Below are 15,412 nucleotides of genomic sequence, written 5' to 3' on the forward strand. Positions count from 1 at the left end.
TACTCTTGAAGATGATCAAAAAATGAAGTAACAGATGAAAAGAACGAGTCTGTATTCGATAAATGATAACGAGGTATGTTATGCAGAAGAAAGTGTTTGACGTAATTCGTTTCAATAATCAAGAGTTAAATATAAAAAAGCGACTGTAACAAAGAAGACGAAGTAAATTTTTTCATCTACGAAACGTCAAGGCCAATGACTTTTTGAATGGAAAAGAGCTTATTTTTATTGATCACCTACAAAAGGCGAGAAGAGATTAGCCCAGTGGTTAGGGTTAATAGGATTCCAAGCCCGCGAGATTTCGGGTTCGAATTCAGCAGCTGATCCTTAGTTTTTCTCTTCCAGGGGAGCTTATTACAGCTCACTGTAAGGTGGTTAGCTCACGGTGAAAGTTGCCTGTAACGAAGGAACATGTTCGAAGGCCGGCAGTGCATGAAAAACGCTCGTAGCCAATGTCTTCACATGTTATTGCGCCTTAAATAAAATTAACCCCCCCAAAAAAAGTTTTTTATGGAACGAAAATACGCTTGCCTAAAAAGAATTCTGGCAATGGGATCCATGGGATTTGAAAAACGAACATTCATTTCATTCCCCAAAAATATGTGCTCCAAGTTCCATCCATTTCCAAATCTACGGAAATTTATGCCAAATCTGGAAATGTTTTGAGCCAAATAAAGATGTGATAACAACCATAGATGGATATGGTGTACACATTTCAAAATGGCACTTCAGGGATACATACAATTTTTTTTTACTTTGGAAAAACGGACGAAATGCATTTTTAACGGTCTTTTCTTCAGACGGTGAACTTTTCACCGTACACCCGATAGTTGTACAGGCTTCTTCAGACGGCTAAATAGTGCCACAAAGTTGTACCACAAAATTAAACAAAACGTGGATTCCTATATCAAGCTGAAAAGCCTAAGGTTTCTACTATGCTTGCAGATGCTTGAAAGCTAGTATATAAAACTTCACTTACCTTTTCTTATCAAGTTCAGTGTCTGTATAAAAATACAAATGCATCAAAGATGGTTCTGGTGGAAATAATTCAAAAGAAAATTTACGAGATGCAGAAGTTGAACTTTGTACCCTATAACCATGTAAACAAACCATACCTGTAACAATGTGTTTGCATTTCTTTAGAGATGAATCAGCTGATATGTTTAACTTTTATAAAAACTTTTTAAACAGTGATCTTACCAATTGCTGATTCAGCATTGATATCAGAATAGAAATAAAGGCAGGCGTCTTTCAGTATACAGAATCTTCTTTTCCAAGTCTTGCCTCGATGATGCACTATTGTGGATAGGGTACCCGCGCAATCAGGATGATAAATTTTCGTGGGTGGCGATCTCAAACATTTATCCGACATCCATATATGAGACTGTGGTAAAAAGAACGACTATAACGGTACCTAAAGTTTCTAGTAAATACTGATATCACAATGATTTTATCTATTTCAAATAACCCTTATTTAGTTTTCTCTCAGATCTTTATCCCATAGTCCCAATAAGGGACGATTACTAACAACCCAATCTACAACATAATCTGGAATAACATTCTACCTGAGGTTTGCAAGCTTCTGTAAGAGATGCAATCCACTGATCAGCCTCTTGTGCTGTTGAAGCCGCTAAATGGATACTTGAAAAACCTTTCTTTCCAACGCGAAAACTATGCTCTCGTTCGGAATCTGGCGTTCGTACCACAGAATAATCCGTTATCCTTAATGCTCCAAGTGGTTGCCCTCCCTAAAAGCATGTTTTGGAATAAATCTTCATCAACGAAACAAAATTGAGTTACTAGAGGATAACTTTGCTACTTACAATGTAACTATCACAAAAAATTACAAATATTAGAAAAATAAATTAATTAAAAAACAGATTTGTTTTCTTGGATTAATTCAATCTCCCAAGCTGTGTCCTTACGTTTTAAAAAGTTATATGATTACAAAGGACGAGACAAACTGTGAACATCTTAATTGGAAAAATTCCTTAATCTTCTAATTCACATACACTAGCCAACACAAAAAAATTAAAGTTTTCCTTAATATACACTTTGTACAACAATTTTTAAATAATAATAACTGAAATTTAAACCAAGCAGTTTATACACAAATTTGGCCTACCTATTGAATACTTTTTCATTGGCATATCATGTTTAATTAATTTGAATAACATGATTTGAGGATTACAGATGGTCAGGCATACTTCCAATTTGCCAAATTGTACACAATGATTAGTTGTATAGTGTTCATTCACCTACTAATATGTATAACGCGACTATCATACTAAGTGAACCTATTTCGATTAAAACTAAGCTACTCGTATTCGCCGATTTTTTTACTGGGAAGGACAAAATCAGCTTATAGTCGTTTTTATCATTCCACATCAAAGTGATGAAACTCAAAAGATTATTTTATAGTTACAAAGATAGAAATAAATAAACTCACCGGATCAGATTTATAATGGTACAAACAGTGATCCTCTTTTAATACAAAATATCTCATAATCCATACAGGTTTTGTCTTCGATGCACTCGGAGATAATCTATACAAACACCCAGCCATTATAGGTGGTGCTATTGATTCTCGGCTAGGTGAGTACTTGTCAAATGTTCTGGCAACTTCTAGTTCCAGTGTATCAGAACCTTGCAATAAAAAAAGTAAAACTTATTCAATAAAGTAATGAGTGTTTTTGAAAAAGAAATAAATTTCATAACACTATAAATTTCATGTCTGGTCATATTTCTGAAAGGCTGAAAAACTCTTTGAAACTACTTTGTAACATAAAAGTAGTAAGGAAATGAAAAAGTAACAATAATAAATGTACTCCCAAAGCATGGAGCTTGTCGAGACTTGTCAACAGTAATACGTTAACATAACAGTAAGAAAGGTAATAACATCTGTTTTTATACATATATATATTTTTTTTTTGTAATTTATTACTCATTAATAATTGGCTAATTTGCAAGGACAATAAGCCCAATAAAGAAGAAGAAGAAATAAAAATTCATTAATAACTTCAAAACTTGTTTGAAGCGTGAATTTGCGAATAATGTTGGCCTCTCAAGAAACGCTGAAATTTATGTGTTAGAACTGTGAATTTATTATTATGAGCATACTTTCTTAAAATGATTAATAAACTTGTTGAACCTGAGAAACGAATTAGTGCAGACAATTCTTACTAATAAATGACATATGTATGTATGTAGTTGTGTTGGATAATCTTATTATGAAGTATAAAGATCGATATTAAGATGAAACAAGTTGATAACATTCAATGTTCTTGAATAAATATCCTCCAAGAATAATAAAAATTATCATCATGGTATAAATGGTGTGCCACAACAAAAAGTTACTTCCATTTTAGACTGGAAAAGCTCACAAAAAGAGAGTCCCTTAAAATTATAATTGGAAGTAGAGAATCAGCACTAGATGTACTCTTATTTAAAAAGAGAATTATCTAATCGAGCAAAGTAACTTCAAAAATATTAGCACCAGAAGAAATTCAAAGAGTATTACGCACTAAAAAATTCAGCAGCAATAAAACGAACGTATCAGCTGATACAGAAATTTAACTATCGAATGTTTTAAAGGTAAAGTCCTATAAATAAAAATGAAAGGTAGAAATTTATTCAGAAGTAAGGTATGTGACAAATATAGTGTCACAAAACAAAAGTACAAGATAAGATGTCCGAGGGTCAAATAAGGCTAACAACAAATGATGAAGGTGACTATTTTAATTCAAATTCTTTAAAACAGAATTATGAACAATACCAAGATTAAAGATAGCCTTGCGAGCGGAGAGAAATACAGAGAATGGACAAAGGACTTGTGATAAAGACGAGGAAAACATTCAAACGTAGAAAATCCCACTTTTTAAGTATCTTAAAAGTCTTGGGGATCACTCACCGTGCCATGATTACAATTTTGAACAGTGATATGTTTACCTGCATGTGCTAATTTCACTACATCCGAATGAGTTGCATCTAAAACGTTATTATTGTTGACACTTATGATAATATCGCCCACTTCTAATCCTGAAGATTCTGCTGGTGTTCCCACTTCAATGCAGGATACAACCACTGGCTTGGAACCATGTATTCTAAAGCCAAACTCTCCCGATGATCTTCTAACCAGAACTCTTTTGTCTGTTTCTGTAAAGGAATTTAAACGAACGATTACATAAAACTTCATAATTAAATTACCAAACTGATTTGGAATGATAGATAGTTATTACCAAAACATTTTGAAGCAAGACGTTTGTACATTTCTAGGCTAGATTTTCTATGCACCATTCGATGCGTTATTGCTTGATATCTTCTCCTAAACTCTTCTTCAGAATGCGTAGATTCCACTGAATCTGATCGACTGCGAGGCGAACTGACGTCACTATCATCTGTCATTAAAAATGGAAATTTAGGGTTAAAGTTTGCTCTAAGAGAAAATAAATTTAAGCCTACTCTCACACTGATAATAATTAATCTCTAACCAATTTACGAACGTTAAAAATGCTGAATAAAAAAGGTAAATGATATAAAAACAATAAAACTAAATAATAAATTAGAATTAAATCAAGCCAAATTGAAAAATAAAATAAGAAAAATCACCGCAACAAGAACCTTTGGAATCTGGTCGTTGCCAAACTTGTAGCTCCTCTGCATCGCCTATGTACACCCAGGAGCCGGTGTTGTACGCCTCAGATACCACACCGTTCCATTCATCTTCTTCCTCAAAGCTACTCTGCATATGCAGTTTTTCCATGCTAGCATCTGTTGATCTGGTAATTGGACTGTCAACAGAAAGAAGAGTAGGATAGAGATGATAATTTGTTTACCACAAAGTTGGATCCTAATATAATGATAACACTTCGTACACCTTCTAACATCAGAATAAGAGATTCCAGACGATAATAATGGAAGATAAATGCAATAATTTTGATTTTTCCATTTTTAAAGTCTAAAAAAGCTACAAAAATCTAACCGGATCTTATCTTTTCTCTCTTCTCTAGCGCGCTCTTCCGACTTCGCTCTAGCCGCCTCAGCGTGCATTCTGTGTCTTCGCTCTTCCGATCTGAACCTTTTATCAGCTTTCTTATATAAACGCGTTCTGTGCGGCGTTCTAGGTGAATCTTCAAATCCAGCAGGTGGTTGGACAATATCACCAGCTACTTTTTCTGGCCCATTCTAAAGAAGTCAACAAGAATAATAATTAATTTTAAGAGATGATCTTTAGTTGCATTTTTCTTCAATAAAATTGTAATTTAGAAAACAGCAATTGAAAATACCTTGACTTGCTGAGCATCATATTGACGGCCGCAATGCAGACAAGCTTGCTGAAGTTTACCTTCAGCCATTGCATTGCTACTAGGTTCACTATAAAACACAGAGTCACTTCCTGGACTCACTGAACGTAAAGATTCAGCGCTGAGTGCTTTGAGACGTGCTGAATCTGGACTAATAATGCCCTAATTGTTTATAAAAACGAATCAAATTTAGGTAATATTTCTGGATTCTTACTTTTTTTTTTAATGAGAAATTGAAAAGATGTTTACCTTAGCCAAAATCGCTCTGCTAGGACTTCCGCCTGGACTAAGTGCTGAACGAGGACTAAGTCTAGCCGAAGGCACTGTAGATTCTTCAACAAGTCCTCCAACAGGACTTGGCGATTTTGCAGCTAATGAACATCTTCTTTTAGCTAGCTCTTCACCGCTTACACTTCTTCTTCTTTCCCTAAGAATAATTGAAGATACTGTAACTTTAGTTGTAAAGCATAGATAAGAACACACACAAGAATTCTGCGAAGGTTAGAAGGTGGAACCTAGGTGAAGTGACTTTTGAGGAAAAGACTTCTTCAAGAACCGGAGGTACTTGAAATAATGGAAAATAAATCGATCATTAATTTAAAATTAGCAGTCCTTCCGGGAAAAATAAACGTTACGGAAATAAATAATTATTGGATAATGGAGTGGTAATAAAGAGTACAGAAAATAAGTGTAAAGAAAAAGTCACCAATTCCTGCAAAACATACGAGCATATGAAAACTCCTGAAGGACTTAAAAGAATACTTTAATAAATAAATCGAATTAAGAGTACTGTGTTACAAAAGCAACTCCTCTTAATTCTCTACTTTTATTTACAGTTACGAACTTGGGCTTGAAAATTAAATTTTTCATTTCGAAAAAATACAACCTTAATAAGAGAGCAATCACTCCCGCAAGCAATATAACTTGGCAATAATAGAAAGAAAATAAAGGAGCTATGAATTAAATGAAAAATTTTTGTTTCAACAATGACTATTACTATACCTTTGATACGAAGTAGGACTCTTAGCAGTTGCCATTTTCCTCCGATGATTTTCTCTCAATCTCTTGTTTTTCCCGCAAGTGCACTCCTCACTGGATTCATCAGTGGTTTCTTGACCACCAATACCGTTGCTGATTTTTCCTTTCTGATAACCAATAAAAGATGAAATAAATTATTGAAAAAAAAAAACCTATAAGCTTAGTGTGATGACTAATAACACTTCTAACCTTCTCTTCGGTAGGATGTCTCTGCAAAGACCAATCTTCTTTTTTGAAACCTTCAAACAAACCAGGGCTTCTTACAATACTGGGTGTAGCATCACGACTTCCCTGTAGGAAGTGATATTGTATTATTTTGTATTTTTGGCTTAACAAGTAATTCACTCTTACAACTACAATTTCATTAAAACCAACAATACCTGCGGTGTTCGTTTACTTCCATGATTCGGACTTTTTAGGGTTGGTTTTTCTTTGCCATTTTCCGCTGCTACTGTTACTGATTTCTTCTGCCAAGTCGGTTTTACTGAAAACAATGTATTAGTTATTAATAGTATATTAATTTAGCAACCATTTGAAATCATGTTTACATAAAAACTTACGCTTCTTTTACATAAAATAAATAATCTCCCAAAATAAGCTTAAGTGTCAAAAAAAAAAATGGTTAAAATAAAATTAAACCATACACTATTGCTGGCGATCTGAATTTAGAAGAGAAGTAACCTAGCTCGAGTAAAAATGCCAAAGCCCGTAATTCAATGACGGACAATTACCACATTCAAGTGATTCCATGTAAATTTCTTGAACTTGAGATTCCTGGCTCTCCAAATTTGAAATGGCTGCTAAGAGACCATTGCGTTTAGGAATAGAGGGTTCAAAATTGTGAATGCCGTTATATAGCCTTCTAGACGGTACTTTAAAGTTTATAGAAAAACAAATTCAGATAAGCTGAGAATTTGGTAATGATGTTAAAGCGCTAACTGTAATATAAAGTAGCGCCATCTATATTTTAGCTAGCTCTTGTGTAGGTTTCTTGAAAGGTTATAAGTAATAAAGTAACGCTTCGTTTTTAACATGTGTACTTGCTCTCCCCATCACCTATTCATAATTATAATAACGTAATAATAATACATGGTGTCAGGTGTTTTGTTGTGCGGAAAATAGTGCAGTACAGTTTCAATAATTAAAACGGAATAGTAATAAGGTCTTTATTAATCAAGATGAGTGACCAGTCATTCCGATTGCAACCGATAGTTTTCGACTCAAGTCTTGCACACAGATGGCCTAAATGGAAAGAGATGTTTATGCTAAATATGAAAGCATCAGGAAAAATTAAATCAAAGGATGAAGAGCATAAAATTGCAATATTGCTTACAAATATGGGTGAAGAGGCAGTTGATGTTTTTAATACTTTTCCTGAGGCTAAAAAAACAGAACTTGAAATTGTACTTAAATCATTTGATGAGTATTGTGTTCCTACAGTTAACTACTCCATAGAGACATTTAAATTTAACAAGATTGTACATGAAGTTGGGAAAAGTTTTGATAATTATGTTACGGACTTGAAAAAACAAGCAGGAAAGTGTAATTTTGTTTGTGAAAATGGCATATGTAAAACTTCGTATGCTGAGAGAATGATTAAAGATCACATAATAGCTCACGTTAATGATGCAGAAGCGCAACAAAATCTCTTAAAACAAACTAAAGAACAATCTTTAGAAGAAATTATTGCTTTGTGTAGAGCTGCCGAAATGGGAAAAACGTATAAGAGAGAGATTTCTAATAATAATAATAATAATGAAATAACAAGTGAAGTGAATTATACCAGAAAACTCGCTAATAAACAAACTAAAAAGATTAAAAATAAACTTCAGAACACCGACGTAAAATATTATGATTGTAAGAAATGCGGTACCAAACATAAACCTCGTTCATGTCCGGCTTTTAAGAAAATATGTTCATTTTGTAAGCGCCAAAATCATTTCGAAGTAGGTTGTTTTTTAAAAAACCGAAAGAAAAGTGTTTATGAAGTCGAAACATCTTCAAGTGAGACAGAAGTTTTTAATTGTGAGAGTGTGGAACTTGAACTCGCTTGCGATAATATTAATGCATCTTATCAAACTAATAGTGAAATATGGAAAGAAGTTATATTTGTTGCAGGGAACCCTATCACTTTTAAATTGGATACAGCATCTGACGTAAATATTTTGCCTTTAAACATTTATAATAATCTGCAGGATACATCCAAAATTGAAAAGACGAATGTTCGACTGAGGTCTTATGGAGGTTTTACTACAAACCCAATAGGTAAAGTAAACTTTAAATGTACTTATAAACAAGTAAATGAGGATTTAGATTTTATAATTGTGAACTATGATTCGTCTCCTATTTTAAGTGCCAATTCATGTCTAAAATTAGGACTTCTCAAAAGACTTTATACAATTAACGCCGATAATAAAGACTCAGGCAATACAGTAAAAATTGTTAATAAAAAGTTTACTAATCCAATAAATAATAAAATTAGTGCGACACCACAAGTAATAAATTCAAATAAAGATAGGTTTATAGATAAGAACTCAGATTTATTTACAGGAATAGGGAAACTACCATTTAAAATTAAAATACAACTGCGTGATGAAGCTATACCTGTTGTCAAAAGAACTCGTAGAATACCCGAATTTCTTAAAAAGAAGTTAAAAAATGAATTGGATCGCCTTGTGAAACTTGGAATAATTCGTCACACAGACGAGCCCACTGACTGGGTTCATGATATTGTCATTGTCGAAAAGAAAGATGGGAGTGTTAGACTGTGCCTTAACCCAATACCTTTAAATAAATATATCAAACGTGAACACTATAGTATTCCAACTCAAGAAGAATTAATTGCAAACTTAAGTGGGAAAAAATATTACACTGTTCTAGACATGAAAGAAGGTTTTCATCAATTTGAACTTGATGAAGAGTCTTCCAAAATGTGTACAATGATAACCCCATTTGGACGATTTTCTTATTTACGTATGCCTTATGGCCTTTCTAGTTTTCCAGAGATATTCCACAGAGAAAACTCAAAAATATTTGGAGATCTAGATGGAGTGCAGGTTCTATTTGATGACATAATAATAACAGGAAGGTCTGGAAAAGAACATGATGGCAATCTAGAAGCTGTCCTAAGAAGAGCAAGAAGAAATAATGTGAAGTTCAATAAGAACAAACTGCAATATAAAAAGAATGAAGTTAGCTATATGGGCCTCGTATTTACACCACAAGGTATTAAACCTGATAATGCCAAAGTAAAGGCGATTAATGAAATTGAACAGCCATGTAATGTAAAGGAGCTTCAGAGCTTTCTTGGTGCAGTAAATTTTGTAAACAAATTTATTCCTTCCTACTCAGAAGTTACAGCTCCGTTAAGAGAACTTCTCCAGAAGAAAAATCCTTGGAATTGGACGTTAAAACAGCAAAGAGCTTTTGATAGTCTTAAGAAGTTAGTTACTAATGCACCAACTTTGAAAATCTTCGATCCTAATCAAGAAGTATTGATACAAACTGATAGTAGTCAACATGGTTTAGGGTGTTGTTTAATGCAGAAGGGACAACCAGTCTCATTTGCTTCTCGCAGTTTAAATTCAGCTGAACTAAACTACAGCCAGATTGAGAAAGAAATGCTCGCTCTAACATTTTCCCTTAATAGGTTCCATAATTATATTTATGGTCATGACAATGTAATCATTCATACCGACCATAAACCTCTATTAAAGATAGTGCAAAATGATCTTCATAAAAATACTGCACGGCTTCAACGAATGCAGCTAAAAATTCTCAAATATGACTTTACCTTAAAATATATACCTGGTTCTCAAATGTTCATCGCTGACATGCTGTCACGTTTAAGCCTTAAGGAAACTGGACCAGAAGATGTGGACATGACACAAATTGTTCATGCCATCACACTTGAAGAATATTTACCTATACCTAAAGAGGAAATTCATGCTTTGAAAGAAGCGACTGAATGCGATCACGACTTCACATCATTGAAAACTTATGTGCATAAGGGCTGGAAAGGAGTCAATAGAAAACTTCTCTCGCCTGAATTGAAAATTTATTTTGATTTAAGAAATAGTCTCTTTGAGAAAGATGGTCTGTTGTTTTATGATGCTCGTATAATAGTCCCAAGTAAGAGTCGACTAGAAATGGTTGATAGAATTCATAAAATAGCCCATTTAGGGATTAATAAGACAGTGGCAAGAATTCGTTCTTTAATGTATTGGCCTCGTATGTCTATTGATATTGCTAATTTTATTGGCAAGTGTTCTATTTGCCAGATGTTCCAGAACAAGAGAACAAAGGAACCATTGCTACCATCAAAAACTCCACTGTATCCATTCCAGTGTATAGGTATGGACATAGGAGAATATAGAGGACATATATTTCTTGCTGTAGAAGACTACTATTCCAGATGGCTCGAAATCATTACATTAAAGAACAAATCTGCCAAGGAAATAATATGTAAGTTGAAAACATTATTCAGTAAATTTGGAATACCAGAGACAGTGCGTTGTGATAACAATCCATTTGCTAGTTCAGAAATGAGAAATTTTGCAAAATCATGGGGCTTTAGAGTAATCACATCAAGCCCCCACCACAGCAAATCTAATGGACTCTCAGAGAAGGGTGTGGGTATTTCAAAAAAACTCATCAAGAAATCTATCCAGAGTGGAGGTGATCTTCAACTCGCTTTATTAGAATATAGAGCTACACCTCTGACTGGACTCGACTATTCACCAAGCCAACTATTGATGGGGCGACTACTCCGCACAAGCGCTCCAGCAACACTCGATCTACTTGTTCCAAATTTTCCGTCAGAAGAGATAAGAACTCGAATGGAGGAAATAAAACTTCAAGGCAAAAAATATTATGATAGAAGCGCCAAGAAGGAGGAGACTTTCCAGGAGGAACAACCAATTTATATCCAAGATACTGATGGGTGGAAGGAAGGTTGGGTTTCTAGAAAGCTCGAAGAACCAAGATCCTATGTAGTTCGAGATCAGACGGGCCAAGAACTTCGAAGAAATTCAGTATTTCTTCGTGGAAGAAAAACCATTGAACAGTCTCCAGTATTGTCTCCTCAAAAGTCAGTGCTGCAGACACCAAGTAAGACAGGTCTTGGTAGTAAACTACCTCCACCATCGACTCTGGAAGAACAGCCTGAAGACCAGTCTCTACAGAGAAGCATCGCACAAGATGGACCAGCCATGCCATCCCCTGGTGAGCAGGCATTGCCTCTTAACTCGGATGCGACAACAACAACACAGAGTGGGCGGGTTATCCGTAAGCCCAAGAAACTTGATTTATAATAATTACATAATAAGTTTATTTGTTTTTCTATCATAAGTTTTCTTTCTTTTTCAATTTGAAGATTATTTCTGTTCTTTTATTATTAATTAGCTCCGTGAGGAGGTGTAATATAAAGTAGCGCCATCTATATTTTAGCTAGCTCTTGTGTAGGTTTCTTGAAAGGTTATAAGTAATAAAGTAACGCTTCGTTTTTAACATGTGTACTTGCTCTCCCCATCACCTATTCATAATTATAATAACGTAATAATAATACACTAACAACACTTATTTATAGTTTTTTAAGATCGTAGTACCAGATAACCGTCCCGAAGCTAACTGGAAATAAACCTAGAAAGAGACAGAAATAAACGTAAGGCTATCTTAGAATTTTAACGTGATGGGATTTCTCTGATTCATTGATAAAGAGAATTTTGAGAATGGAGCTTTAAAGTAATGAAGAAATTCAAAAATGCAACGCCTTTTTTTTGCTAGGGTCCAGTTTAAGTTCAAGGTTAGTTCGTTAGTTCATAGTTTCCTCTAAAATAAAACAGATTTTTCAACATCATACCTGGTTGTACAGGCGTAGTAGTTTCTGGTTGTTCAATACTGGCAGGAAGCTCTAATTTAAATCCTTTTTTTGCTCTAGATTTATCTTCAGAAGTCCATTTCCTGCAAGAAAAACAAAACAAAATTTTCCAATGATTTAGTTAATATAAAATATCTAAAGAGTTCAATGTTAAACAATTTGATTAAAATAAAAACAAGACATATGCCCAATTTATTTATTTTTTTTTGCTTTCAGTTTTCAAACTTTATTTTTTTAGCAAGCTTTATTACTGAGATTTACTAATTTATTTATTGTGTGTTATTTAAATCTCTTAAATTTAATAGTTTAATTGGTTTATTTTATTTTGGCGTCAAGCAATATACCTGTATTTAGAAATACCTTTGTTTAGACTGATCTTCACTAGGTGAATCATAACCACCTGTCGACGAGCAACGATCACTTTTGTCAGAATGCCCTAATTTGTCACTACTCTCTTCCACACTATAGCTAAAATATTAATAACATTGGTTATATAATTAATTATGAATTATTTATTTTATTTAGTACGTATTTTATTCAACTGCACAATTATAGAGATGTATTGGCAATTATTTTGTATTTATTTATTTTATTTTTTTACTGTACTTGCCAAAGAACTCGTACATACGTGTTTCATATTCTGCTGAAGTAGGTTCTGCACGTAACTACAGTTTGATCTCGGATAAAAAGAGTATTTTCCGTTACAATGGTCTAATCGAATATACGAGTACACATCTACTGAAATGAAATGTGCAAATGACCTGAAGGAAATGGTAAATAGGTATTAACAGTTATTATTATTAGAGGGGTTGCAATATGAACTATATTACCAATATTGATTGGTATATTATACAATTCTGTATTAGGATTTTTGTTGCAGAGGTGTAAAAAATAAGAGATCTATATCTGGATAGTTGATTAACTATCCAGATCAGTTTAACTTTCACTTCCTCAAACAACTCGTACTTTGAAAGTCTTGAGATCAGCTTAAGCAGAAAAATCATCCGTATAAAATTATTCGTCTTAAAATGACTCAAAAGATAGCTTTAAAAACTTGGCTGTACGAAAACATCACGAATCACTGCAAGATTGCAGTATTGGTTGAATGCTAAACAATTTGTTAAATCTTGGATTCGCCCAAGATATACTCCAGCTCAATTTCATAAAATTAATCCCTTTGAAGTCATTTCATTGATTTCCCATACACGAGAAGTTCTGAGCCTTAAAAATTCACATTTTTTCCATGCTGTTGAAAAAGCCAACGAAATTCATAACAGATTTTAGCAAAGTAAAACCAAAGAAACAGTATTTTTAGATTATTAAAGAGAAAAGAAACTTGCTTCTTACTTATGAAATCAAATCCAATTATTAAATATCCGAGATGTTTTTTACCTAGATTACTGCTTAGCCTAATCATAATTAGTGAGAAATTTAATTTTTCCTTCAGAAGAAGATGAAACAAAAGTATTTTTCAACATTTTTGTAAATTACTTTAAAGTATCAAAACTGTCTGTTTAAACAATGACGTTTTTCTTGGCAGCTGTAAAACAAATAGTGACATTTCTTAAAAAGAAATTTAAAATTTCAATTCTCTGATTAATTTAATTTTTAAAGATGTCAAGCTTACGCACTTGCTAATAAAATATTTTAAAAAAATCCCGATTAATAAAACTTCTCATTCATTTACGATAGTGAGGAAGTGAGTGTGAATTACTTTTAATTTACAGTAAATTATCGAAAATTTTAACAATTCAATGGAATTCATAGAAGGTTATTATTCTATTCTATTCTATTATCGTAAAAATGAAACAACCTGAAAGAAATGGATATTGAAGAAGAGTACTTCGTTATTGTGCCGAATATTAACAAAAATGTTAAATTAGTATTCAGCTCTTACCAGCAAATTTTTGAAATTGACAACGATTTCTTTAAATAAGCTTAAAAATAATTAAGGGTAAGGTCTGTTTCTGTTAGGTCATCAAAAATTAGTCCCTTAATAGAGAAACGAATTGTGATATACCAGGGAACGAACCTAAGTTGTTTAATGGAAATGTTTTAAAATTACACAGCGAATGCGTAGACAACGGTGAGTAATTTTAAATGAAATATGTGGACAAATGACAAGTCTAGTAATGTAGGCGGATCTACGAGGTAGAAACGAAGAAAAAAACATTTTATTGGATAACCTATAAAACAACAATGGAACTACTCGAACGTTTTAAGTAATTGAAATCCAGCTGACACATCCATTATCAACGAAAATTATTTGTAAAGAAATTGATTTTCATATGTATGAAAGATAAAGTTATAAATCTTTCATAGTAATTTCATATAATTATGGGTAGAAGGCTTTAGTTTCTTATTAAAGATATTAACTTTGCAGAAAACTAATAGACAAATTTTTGAAAAATATTTTGGGGCTAAGTGGTATCTTAAAACGTATAATCCTCGCAAAAATTTGGTGAAACAATATAATGAGGCAAAAGTATTGTAACAGAATAAACCAATACGCAACAAAATAAGCACAATAGATTATTCTGATCAATCTTTCTTTAGAAAGGCCTCAAAGAGTTCCGACAAAGCTTTCATCCGTCGTTGCATCCCAGCATGTACACTGATAAAATTGTTAACGATCACACTTACTTGTTTCGATACACAGGTAGTTCGTTTGTTTACAAAAATGAAAAAAACAACAAACCGTTGAAGTCAATTTCTTCACTAAATCACAACTTTTACCACTTGTCGTGCTTAGCAGAGCTGTATAGCTTCAGGGGGATTCAATTGTGTATTTTTAATGTTCCCTTATTAAAACTCCACTGACTTAACTAAGCATCTAAAAATCACATTCTTTTTTCCCATTTTACGATCAAATTCTTGGAATCTTTGCCTATTCCCTGGCTACAATATTAACCTAAGCTCCAATCTAAACGGATTAACTTCTATTGGGATTCCGGCTTTCAGTAACTGCCAATCCAAAAGCTTCTAGGCCATAGGGTAGAGGGAGTAACTCGGAAAACGGTCATTTCTTCACTAATCGATCAGAGTGAGTAGACTAACACCAATGTTAGATGTTGCAAGTATCTTACATCGAGCCAACAGAATAAGCAGGAATCCAAGACTAAAAACCGAACTCTTACTATACCATCAATAAACCATTCTTCTAGGAAATGAAAGGTAAAACTTGAAGTGAAAG

The 15,412-nt window shown here is 33.3% G+C and overlaps 1 protein-coding gene across 23 annotated transcripts in view; it reads right to left on the reverse strand.

Moving 5' to 3' along the window:
- Positions 1–15,412, reverse strand: part of LOC141451657 (uncharacterized) — a 618,152-nt gene that overhangs the window by 7,203 nt on the left and 595,537 nt on the right. For 20 of the 23 annotated variants that reach the window (XM_074123121.1, XM_074123122.1, XM_074123123.1 and 17 more), the window contains 15 exons: positions 12,580–12,687; positions 12,202–12,302; positions 6,722–6,825; positions 6,531–6,632; positions 6,306–6,448; positions 5,553–5,730; positions 5,286–5,465; positions 4,982–5,184; positions 4,609–4,790; positions 4,239–4,397; positions 3,949–4,155; positions 2,450–2,646; positions 1,566–1,748; positions 1,201–1,384; positions 980–1,115 (listed from right to left, as the gene is read on the reverse strand). In XM_074123121.1, the coding sequence (XP_073979222.1) occupies positions 980–1,115; positions 1,201–1,384; positions 1,566–1,748; positions 2,450–2,646; positions 3,949–4,155; positions 4,239–4,397; positions 4,609–4,790; positions 4,982–5,184; positions 5,286–5,465; positions 5,553–5,730; positions 6,306–6,448; positions 6,531–6,632; positions 6,722–6,825; positions 12,202–12,302; positions 12,580–12,687 (2,367 nt within the window). The remainder of the gene's footprint in view (positions 1–979; positions 1,116–1,200; positions 1,385–1,565; positions 1,749–2,449; positions 2,647–3,948; positions 4,156–4,238; positions 4,398–4,608; positions 4,791–4,981; positions 5,185–5,285; positions 5,466–5,552; positions 5,731–6,305; positions 6,449–6,530; positions 6,633–6,721; positions 6,826–12,201; positions 12,303–12,579; positions 12,688–15,412) is intronic. The other 3 variants (XM_074123128.1, XM_074123127.1, XM_074123124.1) reach the window with 2 other exon arrangements.

The sequence above is a fragment of the Rhodnius prolixus genome, unplaced genomic scaffold (genome assembly GCF_049639745.1).
Source record: "Rhodnius prolixus isolate KJV_2025 unplaced genomic scaffold, Rpr scaffold_14, whole genome shotgun sequence".
Taxonomy (NCBI): Eukaryota; Metazoa; Arthropoda; class Insecta; order Hemiptera; family Reduviidae; genus Rhodnius; species Rhodnius prolixus.